This window comes from Mastomys coucha, unplaced genomic scaffold, assembly GCF_008632895.1.
Source record: "Mastomys coucha isolate ucsf_1 unplaced genomic scaffold, UCSF_Mcou_1 pScaffold7, whole genome shotgun sequence".
NCBI lineage: Eukaryota > Metazoa > Chordata > Mammalia > Rodentia > Muridae > Mastomys > Mastomys coucha.
The window spans coordinates 40,067,599-40,089,386 of record NW_022196913.1 but is presented as its reverse complement, the minus strand read 5'-3'; the positions used below and the strand labels follow the sequence as shown (position 1 = coordinate 40,089,386).

At 44.6% G+C, this 21,788-nt stretch overlaps 1 protein-coding gene and 1 long non-coding RNA gene across 6 annotated transcripts in view; one reads left to right on the top strand and one right to left on the bottom strand.

Annotated features, from left to right (window-relative positions):
- Cdyl (chromodomain Y like) overlaps positions 1 to 21,788 on the bottom strand; it is a 204,267-nt gene that overhangs the window by 117,577 nt on the left and 64,902 nt on the right. The window contains exon 1 of one of the 5 annotated variants that reach the window (XM_031358731.1): positions 16,295 to 16,856. The exons of 3 other annotated variants lie outside the window; for them this stretch is intronic. In XM_031358731.1, the coding sequence (XP_031214591.1) occupies positions 16,295 to 16,318 (24 nt within the window). In that variant the 5' untranslated portion in view covers positions 16,319 to 16,856. Of the gene's footprint in view, positions 1 to 16,294; positions 16,857 to 21,788 lie in introns of those variants that run through there. One more of the 5 variants, XM_031358733.1, reaches the window with a different exon arrangement.
- LOC116081954 lies at positions 17,327 to 19,210 on the top strand. The gene is made up of 2 exons (XR_004115116.1): positions 17,327 to 17,589; positions 18,027 to 19,210. It is a non-coding gene; the product is annotated as an uncharacterized LOC116081954 (long non-coding RNA).

Here is a 21,788-nt window from a genome sequence, read left to right as displayed (position 1 = left end):
CATGCTGTGGAGTTCATTTCGCCACTAATGTATAAAAACTATTAAAATGCCCAGTCCTTTGTAGCCCACGCGTAACAAAGTTCAAGACTCAAAAAGCTGCTACCTTCGTGGCTTGGAGATGCCAATCACCGGCTTCTCTCTAGAGAGTGTCATGCTGATGTCAGAGTGCCAGGGGAACATTATAGAACTTTGGGAACAACTCTAGACTCAAAAGCTGACCCTCAACTATTTTTAAGGGCAGCAGATTCTGCACACCCTTGGACACCAGCCCTCTAAAACTCATGAAGCATCCAGGCCTTGTTTCTTCTTAAATAGATCTCCCTATGTAGCCCAGGCTAGCTAGATCCTGTCTCCATCTTCAGTATGCTCTGATTACAAACAACTAGGGAGTTCTGAAAGGACTCTTAAGGGATTGCATGGTCTTTGGGATCAATAACCAAATTTTCCTCTGGGTTTGGGAGAAACGCTCAAAGGGAAATGCTAGCCACAAGCAAAAGGCTGTCTCTGAGCCAAGTGGGAACATGGATAACGTCTGTCTCCTTCCACCTTCCTAGAGAATGTTTAAAATACACCACCCTTCCAACCAAGATCTTCTAGATCTAATCAGTGGCTCTCAACCTTCCCAGTAACAGTTCCTCATGCTGTGATAACCACAACCATAAAATCACTCCATTGCTACTTCATAACTCTAAGGTTGCTACTGTTATGAATCATAATGTAAATATCTGATAGACAGGGTATCTAAATATACGACCCCCAAGGAGTTGCATCCCACAGGTTGAAAACCACTGATCTACATGAAGCCATCCCACTGGGCAATCCCTGGAACAAAGAATGATGCAGAAGAGTCATCCAGAGACTGTGGGAACAGCAGCTTCAGCTACATGGCAGGAGAGACTTTGGCTCATGACACATGACAGAAGGGATGATTCCAGAAGGCCACCAGCAGGCACAATCGGCTAGAACCTGGGTCCATGAAGAGCAGAGCTAATAACTGGCAAGGCAGGGAAGGTTGCTGTTATGCACAGGTAAATGAGGGCTACACTCAGATGTGACCTACCATGTCCCGAAGCCCAGAAAAAGGATGACTATTTCCATCCTACCTTTACTTCCCACCTATTACCTAGAGCAAGAGCTGAAGAACACTAAGGCAGTCCAATCTTTTGTAACATCAGAGAGTACACACAAACACAAGAGTTACTTGAGACACCTTCAGGACAATAACATCCTTGTTTGCCCCAGTGCTTCCTTTAAAAGTGAGTACTTCACCCTGGTAGTGGGGAGAGTCCTGCCCCGTTACTGAAGCAGCTTCTAGTTCACCCACACCCCTCCACTGCAGCAGAAGAAGCTACAGAAGCCCCAAGATGAGCTCCTAAGGTTTTACCCTCCTTAGTGAAAGTGTGACTCTGAAAAATATTAGAACAACTGCTCCCTCCCTCCCACCACACTAGCACTGCTCTCTTTTCCTCCCTGGGGCCTTCCTTCTCACAATGGGAGAGAACCTACTGGGTGTCCCTGCAGCTACCCAGCTTTGAAGGTTAACATCTGATTTCCTCCTACCAACATGAGAACATACATCTCAACGAGGTCTCATTTTCAGGGCCGGCAAAATGGTCCAGTAGATAAAGGTGATTGCCACACAAGCCTGGCAGACCTGGCCTTGAACCCTGGAACCAATGTCAAAGTGGAAGCCATGTAGAAGAAATTCTCACCAATCCTATCACTAAAGAAGAGAACAGACTCCACCAAGTTGTCCTCTGACCTCTGTACCGACACCACGGCACATGCACCTAAGTGCACATATCAACACCCATACAATTTAAAACAAAAAATTGCAGCCCAGGCGGTGATAGCATACATCTTTAATCCCAGCCCTTGTGAGGTACAGTTAGACAGATCTGAGTTTGAAGCCAGCCTGATCTACAGAGTGAGTTCCAGGATAGCCAGGGTTACACAGAGAGTAAACAAAGTTTCTCTTTGTTTACCAAAGAAATGTACTTTGTGACATTTTAAATTTTATTCTGCATAAGCACTACAAATCTGAAGCTACTTAGGAAGGAACTGACCGATAACATATCCATCCATTTAACCAGAGCATGCTCAGTAGGTATGTGGGAGTAGAACCTAGTGACATGCTAATCTGAAGATCTTACTCAGGTAGGGAGCTGAGTGGTAGAAAACAGCAAGTAAGAGAGCAGATCTCCGCACCGTGGTGAACAGGATATAATCCCACAAAAGCTTGAGTGTGTGCATCAGCTCCTGTACAACGTATCCCAACTGAATACACTACTCACCATTAGTCATCTGATAGCCATCTGAGCTGTAAAACTATTGGTTACACTGGGCTCACAGTTAAGAAACTCGCATTTTACCTAATGGCCCCAGAGATTAAGAATTAAGACGTGTCAAATAGAGATAAAATACTCCTCCGAGTGAAACTGTGTATCTACAAATAGGCACTCTGATAGGGTGCATAAGCCAACAGGGGAGCACACAGCCGTAAAACTCGATAGAGAATATTGCTTACTCTCTTACCATGCCTAATTTATAAATTAAGACAACACAGGTATGTATGTGTGGATCACTCGTTTTCCATTCCTGCAACACAATGCCTGAGAGAATTGCTTAAGGAATTAAGATTTACTTTCAGCATACAAGTGATTTGCTCCAGGCTGTGGCAGGGAGCACGTGCTGAAAGCCATTTGTTCACCAGCTAGCTAGGAGGCAAGAGGACACAGGTTCTCATTATTCCTATGAAGTACATGCCCCACCCCACGGTGATCTAAAGACCTCCCATTAGGCCCCACTTCTTAAAAGCTTTTGACTCCCAAAAGGCACTTGAGCCTTTGGGAGACACTGTAGAGCCAAACAGCATGAACAGGAAGACGTGCAACAGATAACCAAAACTATCCATCATTTTAGGTACCAAACTACAGATGCTACTGCATTCTCTATTATAGTTGGACGACAAGCACAACAAATCATTTGATAATCAACTACACACACACACTCTCACACGCAACACGTGTGTGATCACCTCTTCTTTAGGCTCAAAGCATTACCTGTATATCTTCGAATCAGGGAACATATACCAGTCAGAAGACTAAGGCAATTAGAGCTCAGCTGCTTACACTCTACTACTTCAGATGCCTGAAGTATAAGATAGAAAAAGCAAATTCCTAGAACACACAGATAAAAACGTAGGTAAATAAAGTGGGAGTTTGGCCCCTGTGCTCTGGTCCAGAGCTCTGCAAGACAGTAAGCGCAGAGCCAAAATTGGGAGTCAGAGCAGAAAACCTAGTGGGGAATAAAGTCAAGTCAGAGACAGGACACGGGAACAGGAAAACCCAGGCAAGGGAGCCTGTCGTACCCAAGGCAGTGACCAAGGTGGACGTAAACGTCTCAGGACTGCATCCTGAGCCTGTGCTGAGACGGCGAAACTTGGTGAAGTAAAACTAGCTGCTCACTTCATGGTGGTTAGAAAGCAGAGACAGGGGGTGGCCAGAATCCTAATAGTTCCCTCCAAGACAGCCCCCAGGGATCAAGATTTCCTCCAGCCATGCCCCCTACCCAACTCACTGCATCCCATTCTAAAGGTCCAGCACTTTCCAATAATGCCACAGGTTCGTAATCTAGCAAGCCTTTAAGAAGCAGGCCTCTGGAGGACAGTTCTGATGCAAACTACAGCACTCTGGAAAACACAGCTTGCTGACAGCTTTGTTCATGGGTAAGGCAGCGCTTGGGAGCAGACACTGCACTAGCCGCAGTGACACTGACCATGGCTCTCTAAACAGAGGCTGAGTTGAGACACACACAGCACCTTCTGAGCAGCCAGCAGGAAGATAAGCTGCCTGAAAGCTCTAAAGCACTGGAAACAATTACTGACAAAAGATGGTTTGACCATTTCAAATCTCACTCACACATCACCAAATCAGCTTAGACTGCTTTCAGTTAAGGATTGTTCTAGAAGACAATGCACAAGTTCCCGCTTCTCAAAACAAGCCTGGGCACACACATACAAACAGCAGGAGATCACAGGCTCCACAGAGCCACTAACATGGCTCATCTTCCCAGAACATTTCAAAACGTTTCATAGCAACCCTCCCCAGGTCTATGGAGTACAGAGCAATAGTCTCATCAGAGTTCTAGTGGAACATAAGAAGTAACAGTGAGGCTAGCTAAAGCCATTCTAGCCCCCGCTCCATCTCAATTTCTTAGGAGAATGTTTGCTCATTTCAACTAATGTTAAAATAAATGGCATGGATGAAAACTGTACAACACAGACCAAAAATGACTTTAATTTTACCACCTATATGCCAAAGCTCTGAAAAAGTCCTTCTAGGCAGTGCACTGCAACACATACCTTTGCATAAACTCACCTTATACTTTACGCTCTCCCAAGGCTCATGACCTACAAAATTATTAGCCCAAGACCCAAAAGTCCCACCACCTTAAGTCATATATGTGCCTACCTTGGCAGATCTGTGCTCCCGCTTTTAGATGGAAGCCAGTAAAGTCCAAGTACTCCATGACTAATATTAACTTAAGCAGTCCCCAGAGTCTCAGAGTTGAACAAGGCACATGAGATATGTCACTATTTTTACAGACAAAGAATGGAGGAGGGGTGTCCCCTAGTTCTCTCAGGTGCAAAATAGCTGAACTCTTGAGATTAGTTACATGGTAAATTAGGAAATGCTCCAGCATGCATCTACTTGATGCCGTGAAGGTCCAACAGTAAATTACTAACAAAAAGAAAGGTACATGTTAACTAAAGAATGCCCATAGCCTGCAATCAACAGTGCTGGGCTTTTCCAAACAAATGGTGGGAAAGGATCATCTGGAAAACTGAGTTCGGTAGGACAGAGAAATCATACAAAGTTGAAGGCACTCAGCAGAGACTGGGGCTGACTTCAGCTACTTGACACGGTACTGGAAGAAAGCAGCCCTTCTTACACATCTCCTTCAAAAACGAAAAATAAAATACATAAAAATCTTTAAATGTTTTATGTGTGCCTGAGTATATATATGTGTACTACATGTATGTAGATACTCATAAAGGCCAGAAGAGTGCACTGGATCACCTGGAACTGGAGTTATAGGCATTTGTGAACCACCTGATGTAGGTGCTGGCAACTGAACTTAGTTCCTTGGAAAAGCAGTAAGTGCCCTTAACCGCTGAGCTAAATCCAGCCCCATATTTCATTTTAAAAACAGCAATGCAATGTGTCTTTCTAGGAGAAATCTTTCCTTCTCTCAAATAATTTACGCAAACTTCAGGTTCTAGTTTACCTCCAAAATACCTGCCTGGTAAAGACTGTTGCCAAACCAGACACCAAATGCACCACCATCACATATAAACTGCGATTTCAAACTTCAATCACTAGTAACATCAGTAACAACTGTCTGCTACATTCATGTCCCCCGACACCATACTTAGGTATCCAAAACATACGTACATATATATATACATCCAACCACTCAGAAGAAAATGTATACAACACACTTGGGACAGAACAAGGTAAAAGGGGCAGCTATGATGTGACACAAAATGGTTCCACACTTTGAAGGACGTTCTTTGTTTCGAGGTCGGTGAAGTAAGGACTCACCTTTGCTAGGCAGGCTGGAGGAGACAGAGGCTGGGGCTGGCAAGTTCAGAGGAAGCCAGCATCGACTAAAGAAAAGTTAGAAGAGACATGCTCACACAGCAAATTAGGCAAGAGCAACTATATCTGCAGTTCCATAAACAATCCTCACAACATCCAGTTTACACTTTGTGTTTCAATATCATCAGGTTAATACAGTGTTGGCTAAAACCGTCCACCTTGTCATTGTAACTCTAAGCTCCAAATCAAGGGGAGGCTTCTTCTGATACAGCAAATGACAGTTCTGAGAATTATGAGGACCCTCAATCTAAATAAGCACATCTTTAACACGACGTTATTCTTCAGGCTTTATTGGGCTTGCAGAAGCAAGGAAAACCTCAGGCACACCTCCAATTCCAATCTCAAGAGAGTGAGTAAATCATAAAAATAGACCAACATCCATGGCAGCTAATACCGATCCAAACTGGCAGGATCTAGAATCAACAAGAAGACACCCTCTGAGCCCATCTGCCAGGGAGTTTCTAGATTAGGTTAGTTGAAGAGGGAAGACCCTACATTTTGGTGCACTATTCCTTGCGCTGGGCTTCTGGATAAACAAAAAGGAGAAAGCCAACTGGGCACCAGTGCCCATTCTTCTGTAGGTCTTGCCTGTAGACACAAGGTGACAGCTGCCTCACTCCTGCCACTACACCATGATAAAACGAATCCCTGACTAGACTATGCACCCAAATAAGGCCTTCCATGAGGTACCTCCACCAGGCATTTGTCAAAGCAAGGAGTAAAAATTACTACAACACCAAAGACACAAAAAACAAGGGGGTGAAGAGAGTCACCCAGAAGAATATTTAATAGCAGAAAACAGTCAAAATACTAAATGGGTGAATTAAATAACAGCACACAGCTTCTTAAAGCTACTCTACTCATAACCCTTTTTATCCAAGAAACCCTTAACTCTGGATACACAGGTAGAGAAAATGGATAGAAAACTCCATAAATCTCAACTTAGAACACTTACTTGGTATACATATAATTTTACCACTTGTTAAAGGTGAGAGCAAAATTTAGCACTAATTTATTACATAAAGAATGACACCGCCGGGCGGTGGTGGCGCACGCCTTTAATCCCAGCACTTGGGAGGCAGAGGCAGGCGGATTTCTGAGTTCGAGGCCAGCCTGGTCTACAGAGTGAGTTCCAGGACAGCCAGGGCTATACAGAGAAACCCTGTCTCGAAAAACCAAAAAAAAAAAAAAAAAAAAAAAAAAGAATGACACCTTAGTTGAATATTTGATACTGCAGGACAGAGCATCCTCAATGTTTGTCATTAGTTAAGTGATCATTTCGATTGTTTAACTTCACCTGCATACATTGTGCAAGTTGAGAGAAGATTGTCTAGAGCTATTTCAGAAAGTGTTGCAAGTTCTATCCTAACCCCAAGCAAAATTTAATGTTTTTATGAAACTCAAGTTAACATTTTAAATAATTTTAAACTCAAGTATTCTAACATATACACTCTAAGGACATACTAATTTGATATTTATAAGCTGCAGAATGAGAATAGAAACATATTAAGTCTTTCTTTTCCATAATTAAACCATTATGCTTCTTAAAGAACAGAAAACCTAGATGCACAATATAAACACTGTATGTCCCTGCAATAATCCATAACATACGGGTCTCAGATCTGAGCCACAGAGTGTCAGGCAGCAATTGTGTGTGGTAACAGCATTCATTGTAATGTGCAACTGTTATATATTCAGAACAGGCTGTAGCTCCAGTGAGGTCATCCAAAGCAACACAGGTATGCACTGCCAGCAACACCCAGAGTTCATTATGCATTTGCTTTTGATCCTTGCACATTCAAGGAAATTTTTTCCAAAAATTGTTCCCAATTTTTTCACCATGCTCCATATTCAGTCAGTTATGTGACTGACCCACTAAACTGGAATTATCAAAGTAAACTCAGTGCAAAGGAACTATAAGCTAGGGTCAAGGAGATACAAGGTTATCGCAAAAAAAGAACAAACAGTGGCAATGAAGGAAGTTAAAAAATGAATCACAATCAAGGGGATGGAAATGAGACACTAAGAAGACTCAACAGACGCCTAAGTGGGATCCCAGGGGAGCAGAATCAGAGGATGCCAATCTAAAGACACATAGGGCTACATAGCAAGACTCTCAACAAAGGAAGCAGAAGAATGGGTGTGGGTATAAAGAAGAAACAATATTTGAAGACAGAATAAGGTAAGACACAATAAGATAAGACAATAATAGATGAGACACAAATCCACAAAAGCAGTGTACCATATACCAAGCATATTTGTAATGAAAGTGTCATACAATATACAATGTAGTAAAACTACAGAATGCCAAAAAAACGATCTCTAAGGCAACCAGAAGACTGGTTTCCTATAATGAAACTTGGTCCCAATAGATACAGACAAGCTCCTCAAGAACGATGAAAAAGCAGATGATGGAATCATATCTTAGAAATGCTGCAAGAAAACAACCCACTTAAAAATAGAGAAAAAGAACCAATGAACTGGTTTTCTTTCAAATCACCACTACTACCCCACCCCCCCCACCCCCCAGGGTTGGGGGCGGGCAGAACAAAGGGGTGAAAAGAAATAGTTAAGAGGACCAGAGTGAACCTGTGTCCTCTGGTCATGACAGGACAAATGAACTCAACTCAAGACCTGAACAAGAACATGTCAATCAACCTTCTGGCTTAAGAGTATCCAGAGGTTCACCAGGCCCTAGCCACGACTGAAAAGTTATGAAGAGCTGATGATTTCAGCACGTGGGACAGTCCAGTTTTCTTTAAGGGTGTGGATCCTGACAGGTCAACTACATATGCTTCAGTGGGTGGCCCTATACCAGAGTATGTATATGTAGAGTATGTATATGTATATATGTATTCATATGTACTTATGTATGTATGTGTGTGTATGGACTCAGTGGGTTATTTAAAATGAAACAATAGAAGAATGGGTAAGAAAGTTGGAAAATAGGGAGAGGAATGAGGGGTGGATGTGTTCAAAAGACATTGTATGAAATTCTTAAAGAATTAATAAAATACTATACTAAGATGTATATTATTAGTAGGTAAGAATAATGTGCTGTAACTATGACATGCTTTTTGTAAACCCAATGGTAACCACAAAGCAAAATATACAAAATTAGTATTAAGAAGAAGATACAGGTCTAGTTTGCTTTCTATTGCTCTGAGAAAACACCAATACCAAAAGCAAGTTGAAAGGCAGAGGCCCTTGGGTAGGAGGTCACCTGACGGCCTCCTCTGTGAGGACTAGCCTTCATAATACAAGAAGAGTCATGCAAGCTCCCAGGAGGGAGGCAACTAACAGTCCCACCCAGCTATGGTACCCGTGAACCACAACAATCAGCATGGCAGAGTAAGCCTAGCTGGGTGGTAGAGACATGCATTCCTTGGTGATAGCCAACAGTTCTCTAATTGGACTTAAAAACCTGCTCAACAAGAGGAATCTTGTGCCAACTACCTAGGGCTAGTGAAGCCAGAGAGCTTGAAGGAGAATCTACAACCACCACTTTACTAAACCAGCGTAATCACTAACTACATTCTAAATATTTGACCTTATACACAAAAATAAGTGAGGTGCTCACCCTTCACCAAGGAAACTTCTCTTTGCAACAGCCAGATACAGTACAGAAAATAACCAATCAAAATGCAGAGTTGTGGACCCCAGTCCCAACTGATACATCCACAAAATAACTCTCAAACGTAAGGCTTGGTAATCGGGTGGGCGTGGGGGTGTTGTGAGAGCCAGAGACTCTGTCTTCTAGAAATGTCAGAAGCTACACCCACATCAACATGACTGCCTAAACATGAGCTGATCAAAGCCAACAACGGACATGCTCAGTGCACAGGGAAAGCTCACCAGGCATCAACCTTGCACAGGAAACTAAGCGACTAAAGAAAGGCTGAGAGAAATACCCTTCCCTGGGTGTCTTAAGAGTGTCTTCTGCTGCAACAAAAACACTATGACCAAAATGCAAGCTGGGGAGGAAAGGGGTTATTTAGCTGACATTTCTAGATCGTAATCCATCCCTGGAGGAAGTGTGGACAGGAATTCAAGCAGGGATGGAACCTGGTGGCAGGAGCTGATGCAGAGGTCATGGAACAGTGCTGTTTACTAGCTCACTTCCCATGGCTTGCTCCGCCTGCATTCTTACAGAATTCAGGACATCAGTCCAGGGATGGCACCACCCACAATGAGCAGAAACAAATAAAATAGAAACTGGGGGTGGGGGGGTGTGGAGAGATTTTAAAAATCCTTATCAACAAACCCTTAGTTGAACAACAACAACAAAAAAGGTAAAAAACAAAACAAAAAAAACCAAAAAAACAGAAATACAAAGTTTATAAGACTTATGAACTATATACTAATCAAATGGATAACCTAAAATCAAACAAATTTGAAGGCTCATACACAATCAAGACTGAATGATATAAAGAAACAGAAAATCTAAACAAACCAGTGATGATTAAGGAGACTAAGCAATGAAATGTCTCCTCTGAGAGCAAGGACTGACTGACAGCTTCATAACTTAGTTCTTCCAAGCATAGCAAAAGCACAACTAAAGAACATGACAACTCACACCCTGCCCGAATAAATATAGGTGCAACCATCCTCAATGAAATACTAGCACAAGCAATTCAACAGAACACAATAAAAAAAACTAACCCACCAGCATACAGAGTGATTCATGCTGGGATGCAAGGATGGTTCAATCACAAAACAAATACATCCCATGAACAGAACAGAGCACAGAAGCTATATGGTCATTTCAACAGATGCTAAAAAAGCATTTGGTAAAGTTATCATTCCTTGGGGAGAAAGACCCTCAGGAAGTAGCAATTCAATAGAGGGCATCTATGACAAGAACATGGACAGCGTCACATTCAACAGGTAAAAGTCACACGCTCTTCCTCTACAGTCTGGAACAAGACACGTAGGTATTCATTCACTCTCAGGTAATTTCTAGTCAGCATACTGAATAGAAGACAGAGTAGAAGAAACAAAGACACCTAGAGTGAAAAGAAATTCAGCTGTTTGCATACAATTATCATTTCATACCGAAAACCCCAAAGATTCCAGCAAAAAACCCTTTTGCATATAAAGCCAACATAAAAAACCAGCAGTATTTCTATACACTTAACCAAGTATCTGGAAAACCAAACATATCATCACAAATATATCATCACATTTGCAATAGCTATAGTAAATAATGTGAAAGGCTTAGGAATGAACTTAGCTCTATCAGGGCAGGGGTTATAGTTCACTGTTAGGGCACCTGCCTGACAGTCACAAGACTGTCTATCATGGATCCTAGCCCCAGATTCACACACAGAAGTTTGAGACTGCAAAACACCAATGAAAGACACAAACAAATGTAAAGGTATACCATGTTCATGGATTAGGATCAATAATATGGTAAAAAATGTCTATAATACAATGATCTGAAAATGAGTGGGGTTCCCATCAAAATACCAATGTTCTTCCTTACAAAATCAGGATAAATTCTAAAATTCATACATAAAAAGGTTCCCAAACAGCTAAAGTAATTTTGAGTTAGAACAACAAACCTAGAGGCTTCACACGGACTTCAGAATATACTACAACGTTATCAATAAATAGAGGTTCACATTCTGGCATAAAACAGACTCACAGGCCAACCAAACACGATGGAAAGCCTAGAAACAAACCCAAGGATTTATAGAGGAATGGCTTTTCAACAGCCCAGCCAACAAAGAGCCAAGACCAAATGACAATTTCTTTAATAAATGATGTAGAGAAAACTGGCGGTTACATGCAGAAGGGAATCTGTAAAGGCAATCCCTTTTTTCATATACAAAATACCAACTCACAAGGATAAAAGACTTAAACCAATGACTTCAAACGACAGAACTACTAGAAGAAATGAAAACACAAAGCACAAAGACACTGTCCTAGGAAATGACTGACTGACTGACTGAAAGCAAAAACAGACAAAACAGGATTGCACAAAGTCACAAAACAGGCAGCCTACAGAATGGAAGAAAATACTTGGAAACTTACATCTGATAATAAGTTAATAACGAAAATACATAAAGTATCAACAACAACAACAACAACAACAACAAAAACAGGCAAAAGATCTGAATAAACACTTCTTAAAAGATACAAAATCGGCTAACAGGTACATTCAAAATATTCAACATAAACAGTGGGAGAAAAATGCAAAGCAAAACTCCAATCCGGACCAGCGAAATGACTCAGTGAGTAAATAAACTGCCACACAAGCACAATGACATGGATTTGATTCCTGGAAGCAAGAGGATCGATGCCACAAAGTTGTTCTCTGACCTCCACACACATCCTCACACACAATCATCAGTTCTTAAAAATTACAAACCAAGTGCCTTCTGTTGGAAATGATTTTATGAAAAACACAAAAGATAACCAATAATAAGGGGGCAGAGAGAAAAGAAGCAACTCTGCACAGTGATGGCGGGAACATGTACAGTTCAAGCACTGTAGTCAAACTGCACACAGGGTCTTCAGGAAATGAGAATGTGATCTTCCAGGCGATCCAAAGGAAATAAAGCCAGGACGCTGAAGAGTCATCTACACCCTGTGTTTCCTGCAGCAGTGTTCACAACCGCCCAGATACGGAGTGAGCTTGAGCTCACCAAAGAAGGAATAAAGATAGCATAGTATATGTACCATCCATTCCACCAGTAAGAAAAAGTTCCTGTCATTTGTGACACTGAGAAAAATGGAAGTCATTATGCTGAAATAAGCCAAGGACGGATGGACAGACAGACAGACCAACCAACCATGAACTTATCTTGTAGTCACGGAAGAGATTGAAGTAGAATACAGGTTAGTTGAGGGAGAACAGGCTGGGGAAATGTTGGTACAGTGAAACCAAAGGAGCATGTTTAATAGGCTACTGTACAGCAACAGTGATTGTGGAATAAGGGTATACTATGTTACTGAAAATGTTCAATGCTTACTGTTATCATCACAAGAAATAACTATGAGACACTGTTAACTATTGCCACATTTAAGGGTTGGCACAAGGCACACATCAACATCAACACATTAGGTTGTACATGATAAACATACAACTATATAACAATTTTTAAAATGCAAATTTTTAAAACTTTAAAACATAAAAGCTGGTCTTTTAAAAAATTATTTTTTTCTATGTTATGTGCACTGGTGTTTTGCCTTTGTGTATGTCTGTGTGAGGGTGTCAGGTCCTTGGACCTGATGTTACAGACAATTGTGAACTGCCATGGGGGTACTGGGAACGAAACCCTGGTCCTCTGGAAGAGCAGCTAGAGCTCTTAATGGCTAAACTTGAACTACCTCTCCAGCCCTGATGTTTGGTCTTTTACAAAACCTATATTCTCATTTATGATTAATTAAAAATAGGCTTTGGGCCAGCAAGATGGCTCATCGGAGGGCAAGCCTGAGTTATACATCAGGCTTTAACTGGAAGAGACTCCAAAGTTGTTCTCTAACTTCTACACATGCACTATATAAGGTGTACTATACCTGAGCCACATACACACAAATATGAGTTCACTCAGCCCTAGCTGCTAGAGATACAGGGACTAAGTCTATTCTATCCTTCAATTCACAAGCTATTTGAATTCTGGAAGACTGATGTTCCACCCTTTTGCAGATTGTTCCCTTGTTTTTCACGCATAAAACGTAGTTCCAATAGTCACTTAGTCACACTAAGGATCTACTACTACATACAGGGTTCCAGGCAAAGGGTTACAGACGTGAGAAAGCTTAGTGAGCTGTATGTAGGACCACCCACTACAGTTTGTGAAAACCCGCCCTCCTATCAAGGCGGGTACTTAAGGGCAAGTGTTTTTGGTGCTCTAGATCTGTAGAGCCTCAGGCCAAACACGGAGCATTTCAATTTAAGGACAACAAGAAAAAATCATGACAAAACTATTCTCCCTTGACCTGGCCTCTGAAGCACATGGTGTTCTGCCCAGTCAGACCATAGAGTTCATCTATAGCTGGGTATCACTCCAACTGGACAAATAAGGCCTCTGTAAGCAAAAGCTGTATCTTTTTAAACAAAACCACGACTGGGCATTTTAGATTAGTTATAGAACAGGACTGAGTACTCTCTCTACATGCTTGCTGTAGCGTGTGCTTTCTATATTTCCTCATATAAAGCTCACAGCTCTCTAAGCAAAGCACTGATCCCACCTCCACAGAAGGGGAAATAGCTTTCAAGGTTAATTTACTCAACATGACAACTGGACTTCAGAAACAAGCTATGTGATTCTAGATCCAGACTCTCCGCCACTATGCAAAACTTCCAAACGTCACTTTTCTTTTCCCTCTTTTCTGTAAACGTACTTATTTTACAGGTTGAGAGTTTGTGTGTGGGCATCTGAAGGAGTCAACTCTCTCCCTTCACCATGTTAAGACGACACTGACCAAACTCTGGTAGTGATGTTTGGTGGTTAGAGCCTTCCTTCACCTGATAACCCCTCTCGCTGGCCTGTTTGTTTGAGACAACAGGCTCACTATGCATCCCAGAATGGCCTGAAATTCCTGATCCTCCTGTCTCAGCCTCTAGAGTCCAGAGATTACAGGTGTGTAACCTCAACATTAACTTTCCTGTTGTCTTTTAGGATTTTTCCAGACAGGGTTTTCTGTATAGTCTTGGCTGTCCTGGAACTAGCTCTGTAGACCAGGCTGACCTTGAACTTACAACTCTGCCTCCCAAGTGCTATGCCACCACCCATTCAACATCAACTTTTAATTGTAATACAGTCATGATGTTTCCACCAAGTAAAGAAGTTAGAAGGAAGCCTAAAAGATACTAACCAGAACACAACTACAATGGCATTCACCACTTCAATCATCTCTCCATGTTACCTTTTCCCTCAAAACAAACTAAGGAAAGACCCAGACTCAAAACTGCCATTGCCCAGATGCACCACTTATTTGCACTGTAGTTATCTGTTCCCTAAGGGCTACTTCTTGAGAGCACAGCCCATCACATGACTCTACCTCTCCCTATGAAACCTCCATACCACAGGCATTCGACATCACCCTGAATGAACACAAACACGGTATAAAATGTTATTTATCTCTCAGCAACTGCTGTCAGGAAAATGGTGAGTAGAAAACAGGAAGCTACAAAATAAACAGTAACTTTACTAATTCCTAACACAACAATGATCACTGGGTGTCAACTCCTTCACCAAGGATACAACTTATATATAGTGTGCACCTCTCCCCCAAATACCAAACGGGGCCGATATTTAGAATCCCCCCCTCCACAAAAGTTCAACAGTGAACACACAAGGGTGAGCCACCAAAGAATGCTCTAATGTGAAAAGTCAGTCCCCACCTTGATCACACTCAGTACTTTCTGTACTTTCCACGACTTGATGAGTAAGAGAACACATCTTGCCTACATCCTAGCCTCTACTGGGCTGGCCCCCATCAAGACACTTCCATCCCTGAAAGCAAAACTTCTTTGGAGAGGGGAGTTTTCTCTACATACACCCTCTGCCCCGTGTCCTAAGAGAGCATCTTGAATACAGTAGGGCACTGCTAATGTGTAAAATGGTTGAAAGAGGGAGACAATTTTCAATGATAGGGACAGTATACTGAAGCACAAATAAAGGGCATGCAAAAGCCTTCCCTTTGGTCTACAGAAGGTAGTCTCCTTCGAAGGACTTTTGTAAACATTTGTTTTTTTTTTTTTAAAGCAACAAAAACAAATCAAAAAGTTGCGACAAGCCTCTCATTGTTGTCAACTAAGCTTCAGTCCATGCCGAAAGCAGTAATACACACTGAAGGCGGTACCACTTAAAAGGATCACATAAGGCTGTAGTTACAGATGCCCATTTCAACCTCTAAACAGCCACGTTCCTAAAGGAATCATAAAGGTGGGTCTGGATAAAATCCGGAAAGTTTTAAGTCTCTTAAAAAGATGAATTTATAAAGGTGTGAAATCAACAACGCACTCCAAAGGCACAGCTTTTACCCTTCTGGACTCTCAGGAAATCTACTTTGAAATATGTCAAGGAGTTATGTGGAGACGTTCAGAATACGTCCAAGATGCAGACCGATAACTCTCAAACTTGAAGTTAAAAGCTGGCAGACCCCATCACCCATAACTCATCGCCTCGACTCTTAGAACCCTTTCCTACTCGCAAGGCTGCGACGACAGCACATCGGCGTTTAAGTTCAATTTCCTGGCTCCGGCCACAATGCTAACCTAATTAAAGCATGTGGTCAACGTTCAGCATTTTCGGTGCGAAATTTTGCATCTCTCTGGCTAGTACCCGAGTGGAGACAGCCGCACGGGCCCCCCGTGAGGCGACACCCTGTCCACCAGGCTCGACCAAACGGGCAGGAAAAGCACCCCCGCGCCGCCCACGGACCCTGCCGCGCTCGGGCACGGGCTACCCCTCGCCAGCAGCACTTTGGGTTGAGTCTGAGCAAGTCGCTCGTGTCAGCGCCACTTCCCCCCAACCCCCCGGCCCGGCAACTCCGGCGCCCCCGCCCGTCGGCCCCTCCGGCCGCCGCTCGCTCCGGGGGCTGGCGCACGCTTCCCGTCCAGCAAACCGGGCACGGAGGCCCGGGGGCCGGGGGCGCCGCCGGGGGGAGGGGAGTACCTCGTACAGCTCCTCGGAGGCCATGGTGGGCGGCGCAGGGGCGCGGCGGGGTCGGGGCGCGGCACCCGGCGGCAGACACTTTGTTCCAGTTGGGTCCCTGCGTGGCCTGCGCTTCCTGCTCCGCGGCCGGCGCCGGGCGCAGTGCTCGGACCAGCCTCTCGCTCCGGGCGGCCGGTGCGGGCCGGCGGCAGCGGGGTTGTGCGCAGGAGCAGCTGCGCAACGCGCCCTGGGCGCCCGCGCTCAGTGCCCGGCGGGCCGGCTGAGGCTCAGGCGCGGGTTCATCGCGCCCGCCAGGGGCCGGACGGGCTGGGGCGGGCGCGGCGGCAGTGCGGGCTGTGCGGCGGGATCCGTGGCTCCCGGTCTCCGGTGTAGTGCAAGAAGCTTCCTACTTGCGACCGAAAAACCTGCCCCGGCTACTGAGCATGCCCAGTGCTGCCGCCCGGCCCGGCGGAGCAGTGCTCCCGTGCTCCGGGTTTTCGGGCCGCCCTCGCGGGAGGGGTGGGAGGCGGCGGGGCGGGGCGGCCAAGGGGAGCACGGACTCCGTTCCGGGCCTGGGCGCGGGCGGCGGGCTGCAAGGAACAAGCGGGCAGGAAGGGGAGGAGTCGGACGGGGTGGGCGGGGCCGCATAGTGGGGTGGGCGGGGTCAGTTGGGGTGGGCGGGGCTCCGAGTTGCCCAAGTCCTGCTCCCCGGGGTCCTTGTGGCCACGGCACCGCCCACCGGCCCTGCCTGGACGTGGGCGCTAGCTGCCCAGCAGAGGGCGGGACCGGGCGGTGCTTGAGGGTCGCGGAGGATGGTGACTGTGCCCTCCGGGGCAGGTAACCCGACCCGAAGTTGAGTAAGGGGCTTGGCGGCACGGCGGGCTCGCGTCTGAAGTCGCGACCCGACGGCAGCGGTGGTTCTGTTAGCGCCTGTGGCTGGGATAGCGCAGCAGATGCCTCCGTGCTCCTGCCGCGGGCGCCGGCCGGGGACAGCGCCAGCCATCTAGGGGCCAGCGGCGTGGCCAGGTGGAGTCTCCCGCCCTGCCACGTGCCCGCCGCCCGGGCGGCGGCAGCCAAGACCCGGAGCCGGGACCGCGCGCCCCGCCGCGTGTTGCCAGCTGGGCCTCCTACTGGGGTGGGATCTGGGCACGGGGGAGGGCGGCGCGAGGGCGCGGCCGTCTCACTCTGCCCGCAGCTTCCCTAACGCCAGGCCTCGGGTTTCTCCTGAGTGTCCACCTCCCCTTAAGGGGAGCGGAGGAGTGTTCCGTAGGTGGACTCCAGGAGGTCTACGTTCTAAAGAAACGAAGCTGTCAATGGTGACGCTCCTTGTGGGGACCGGGGTAGACAACACTCCCTCTCAGTCAGCTGCAGTTGGGCTGGCCTTTCCTTACGTTAGAGGTGAGATGGGTAGAGTGGGCCCTGTTAGAACAGCTCATCTGCCAAGAAACTGGACGTTTTTCAGACGGTAGGGAAAGAGGCTCTGGACCTAGCTTTCTCCAAACAGCAAGCAGCACAATGACTGGAACGTCCCCTCGGAGCACTACCAATACTTTCTCCCCTTAAGTCGTACTGGAAGTCAACATCACTTCCCATTGCCTCCAAGGCTTCCGCTCCGGTACCCAATCCCAGTCCTCAGAGCTCTGTCCTAACCGACCTCCCAGATACCCAGCTCCTCTTTAAACCCAACTAGTTTATGTACAACAGCATTCTAACAGCCACTGACGTCGAGTTCCCTGCCTTTTCCCATACCCAGGGCGTCCGGCAGTACAAATGCAAAGTCTTCGCGAAGGTGCCTGCAAAGCCCTTTGAACCTTAAAACTACTAGCACCTCGAAAGCCTGGTCTTCCGTACTTCTCTCTGGGGACCCCCCCGCCCCAAAGCACTCAATGCGTGTGTGCTCCATTGCAGCGCTATCTCGGTTTATTTTGGTGTTTATCCATTCTTCATCTTCACATTTGAAATCCCTATCCCAAACACCACCTTCTACATATGAAATAAGTTGATATTCAACGAGCTGGAATTTCAGTGACCAAAGAAAGCATAACCAGATTCCTAAACAAGAACCACAAGTTAAGGAGGCCTATTCATCAACAACTTAAGGTACCTCAAGCTCCGCCTGTGAAAACAGGTGGCTCAGCCAAAGCTGTCCCACTCCAACAGGCCTCCTTCACACTTAGCCGTTTCTTTGTTTGCTACACTGGAGGATCACCCCATGTCCTATTATACATCAACATAATCATTAAACTCCTCGAAGCTAAGAGTTAGGACTTTATACAACGCCGTCGGTGTGTCAAGCGCTCAAGCGACGAGCAAACATACTAGGAAATTGAAGAAAAACAGGGATCCTCGACAGACAATGAGCAGATAACATCTCACATTCAAACCCATGCCCAAGTGGACACCAAAATAAGTAAAAACATTTCTATTCTTCACACCAATCACTGCTGCTTTCTTGACAGAATTTGTTAACAATTTTCAAGGTATTGCACCATGTATTATCTCTAAAGAGCCTTCAATCCTAGCCTACCTCCAAAAGAGGATGGAGAGAGCAACCAGATTCAGACGACGAGCTAGTACATAGAGTAAAGTAATTCTTCGCCGTGGTGGAAAAAACAGACTGGGGGAGATTGAGAACCTGAGAAGAGTAACCCAGAAAAGTTCACATTTGACAACATCGAAGATCTCAATTATGACTAACCACAATTGGTCCTCCACACTGAAGGTGTAAACCCCTGATAGACTACGCCAAAGCAGGAGCAAGCCATTCTCCTTAACTCAGCACCAACTGCCTCTCCTCCAATGAGTTAGCTGGATTCCGCTAGAGATGGCAAATCTGACCACATTTTCAGCTGTCTATTTACCCCTTCTTCCCTGACTTCCTCATCTCCCTCCATTTAAAATAACCACTGGATTATTAAATGCTATTTTGCAAATTGAGGATAGGTTGAACTTATCTTACTTTCAAATACCACTTTCCTCCTTCACTTTTTAATATAAACAGTTTATCAGTGCTTATAACAAAAGTAAATATGCCTAAGATCGCTTTGTGGCTTTGAATTTATACCACCATTTTGAAATAATGCAGTTTTTAACCAGTTACCAAGACCACGTGTCCACACGTGGGTGTGGAAGTACTCCCAAACTCTTCAGGAAGACTGTCTCAAAATTCATATCACACTGTAGAAAGTGCAGGAAGCACAGTACATATCTTAAAAGATTAAAAATGGAAGTGGTCAACACGAGAGACAATGGACACACACACACACAATTACAAAGCACATCAATAAGCTTCAACTCTTACCTGACTTGAACCAGTAGAGATTCAAACAGTCCATTTTACTCTTTCTCCAGAAACACACAAGCCAATACCACTGAGTACAACTTTTCAGATCAGGTACCACAGCCATTTCCCATCTCTAGGGAACAATGGCTGAAAACTTAAAATTAGAGGTCTCCTCTTCTCTCCCTTCCTTCTCCCTCTACAGCCAAGGCAGCCTCTGTTGGTCCTATTCTCGCAATAATCTGCATTCCATCTACATTTGAATCCCAAGGAATGCTGGAGGAGATGGGGGATGGGACTTTAAGACAAAAGAAGCCAAAACCAAGCGGCAGAGCCTCTGGGAGCCAAAGGCATTTTCAGGGTGGGTGCTTGTGAAAGGCTGCAGTCCAAGATTGCCTACTAGCGATTTGGTACCCCAAAAGCACACTCCATCTTGGCTACTGCCTCTAAAGCTGAGAATTTAATTATGGATTTTATGAAGAAGGGACCTAGAGTTGGTTTGTTTAAACATAATGAAGCTAAAAGGAAATTAAATACCACTCTTGTTATTCCAGGAAACTAAGTGGAATTCCCATCTCCATTACCTGCAGGGAGAAAAAGGAGCAAGCTCAAAGCTAGAAAGAAAGTGAGAGAAAGAGAAACAGGAAGTCAGACGATGTGTTCTCTGCACTTGGAGACAACCATTCTTGCTCTCCTGAAAGCTTAAAGTGTATATACTAGTGCACCTTTTCAGCCAACTAATACCTTCTGATTTCTAGTTTCATCCCCCACCCCCGTTTCCTTCCCTGGCTGAGTGGTCAGTCTCCCATTTCCACGGCAGCCTCTCCTTCTTCCCTCTCTAGCCAGGACTTAGCTGACATCTCTCCCAAGCCATCATACAAGCACCACCACTTTTTTTTTTCTAGAGAGAGGTCAGCTCTGAGAATTGTCTTTTTTTTTTTTAAAGATTTATTTATTTATTTATTTATTTTTATGTGCATGAGTACACTGTAGCTGTACAGATGGCCGTGAGCCATCATGTGGCTGCTGGGAATTGAACTCTGGACAGCCCCGCTCGCTCCGGAGTAATTCACTGTAGGTGTCTTCAGATGGACCAGAAGAGGGCATCTGATCTCATTACAGGTGGTTGTGAGCCACCATGTGGTTGCTGGGATCCGAACTCAGGACCTTTGGAAGAACAGTCAGTGCTCTTACCTGCTAAGCCATCTCGCCAGCCCCAGCTCTGAGAATTCTTTACATTTGGTTTCACCAATTTTCTCTTAAATTGAGGAACCACCACAGCTAAACTGGGCAATTTGCAATTAAGGGTTCTTTTCTTCTCTTTTCCCCTCTTTTCTTTTCTCTCTTTCTTTTTTTCTTCCTTCTTTCTTGAAGTCTATCAGGGATTGAAATGTGCTAGGTAGGTATTAGACAACTAAGCCACATCCCCAGCAAGGGTTATTTTCTTTCCCAACTAATACAGTGGTTTTGACTGCTTTCCCCTTTTTATTTAGCTCATGGTGACTCACCAAAATAACCATTTTATTAAATTATTTCTATCACATGGGAGCAAGGAATTTTTTAATTAATAACTCTGTACAATATCTCACTGTCTGAAAAGAGAAAAGACACATAGCCACAGACAGAGCCATTGCTCTTTGGTTGACTTTAGGCAGAGCCAACTCATTTTAGATCCTTGAAATGGCAGCAAGTAACTTTCCCTTGAATTATTGTGATAATTAATTACATTTATCACTTAACTGATACTCTAATCCTCTACTCCAAATACACACACACTTTAGAGAGAAGATGCCAGAGGACATTTTGGCTCATAAGGAAACAAAGAACACCAAGGTAGCCAAAAGCAACCAGAAGCCAGACTTAGCCTGAGACCTGGGCAAGAATCAAATGAGCCTGGAATCTAATGCAAAGGGTATGTGAATTTGGAGGTAAAGCTGGGGCCAGACAGGCATATGAAAACACAGATACTTGGTTTATTTATTTCTTATCACTCTTATCCTAAAGTGTGCCTGCAGACCGCCAGCAGCAGCAACAGAAGCACCTTTGAACTTATTAGACGAGTGCTTTCTCTAGACCAAGACTTTTAGTTTCATAATAAAATACTTGCCTACTATGTGCAGGGCCATGACTTCAATTCCCAAATCTTTTTACCAAAAGAAAAAAGCACTTACATAACAATCTAAGTAAAACCCATTAAATGACTCTAATGCATGCTAATGTTTGAGATGCAATGGT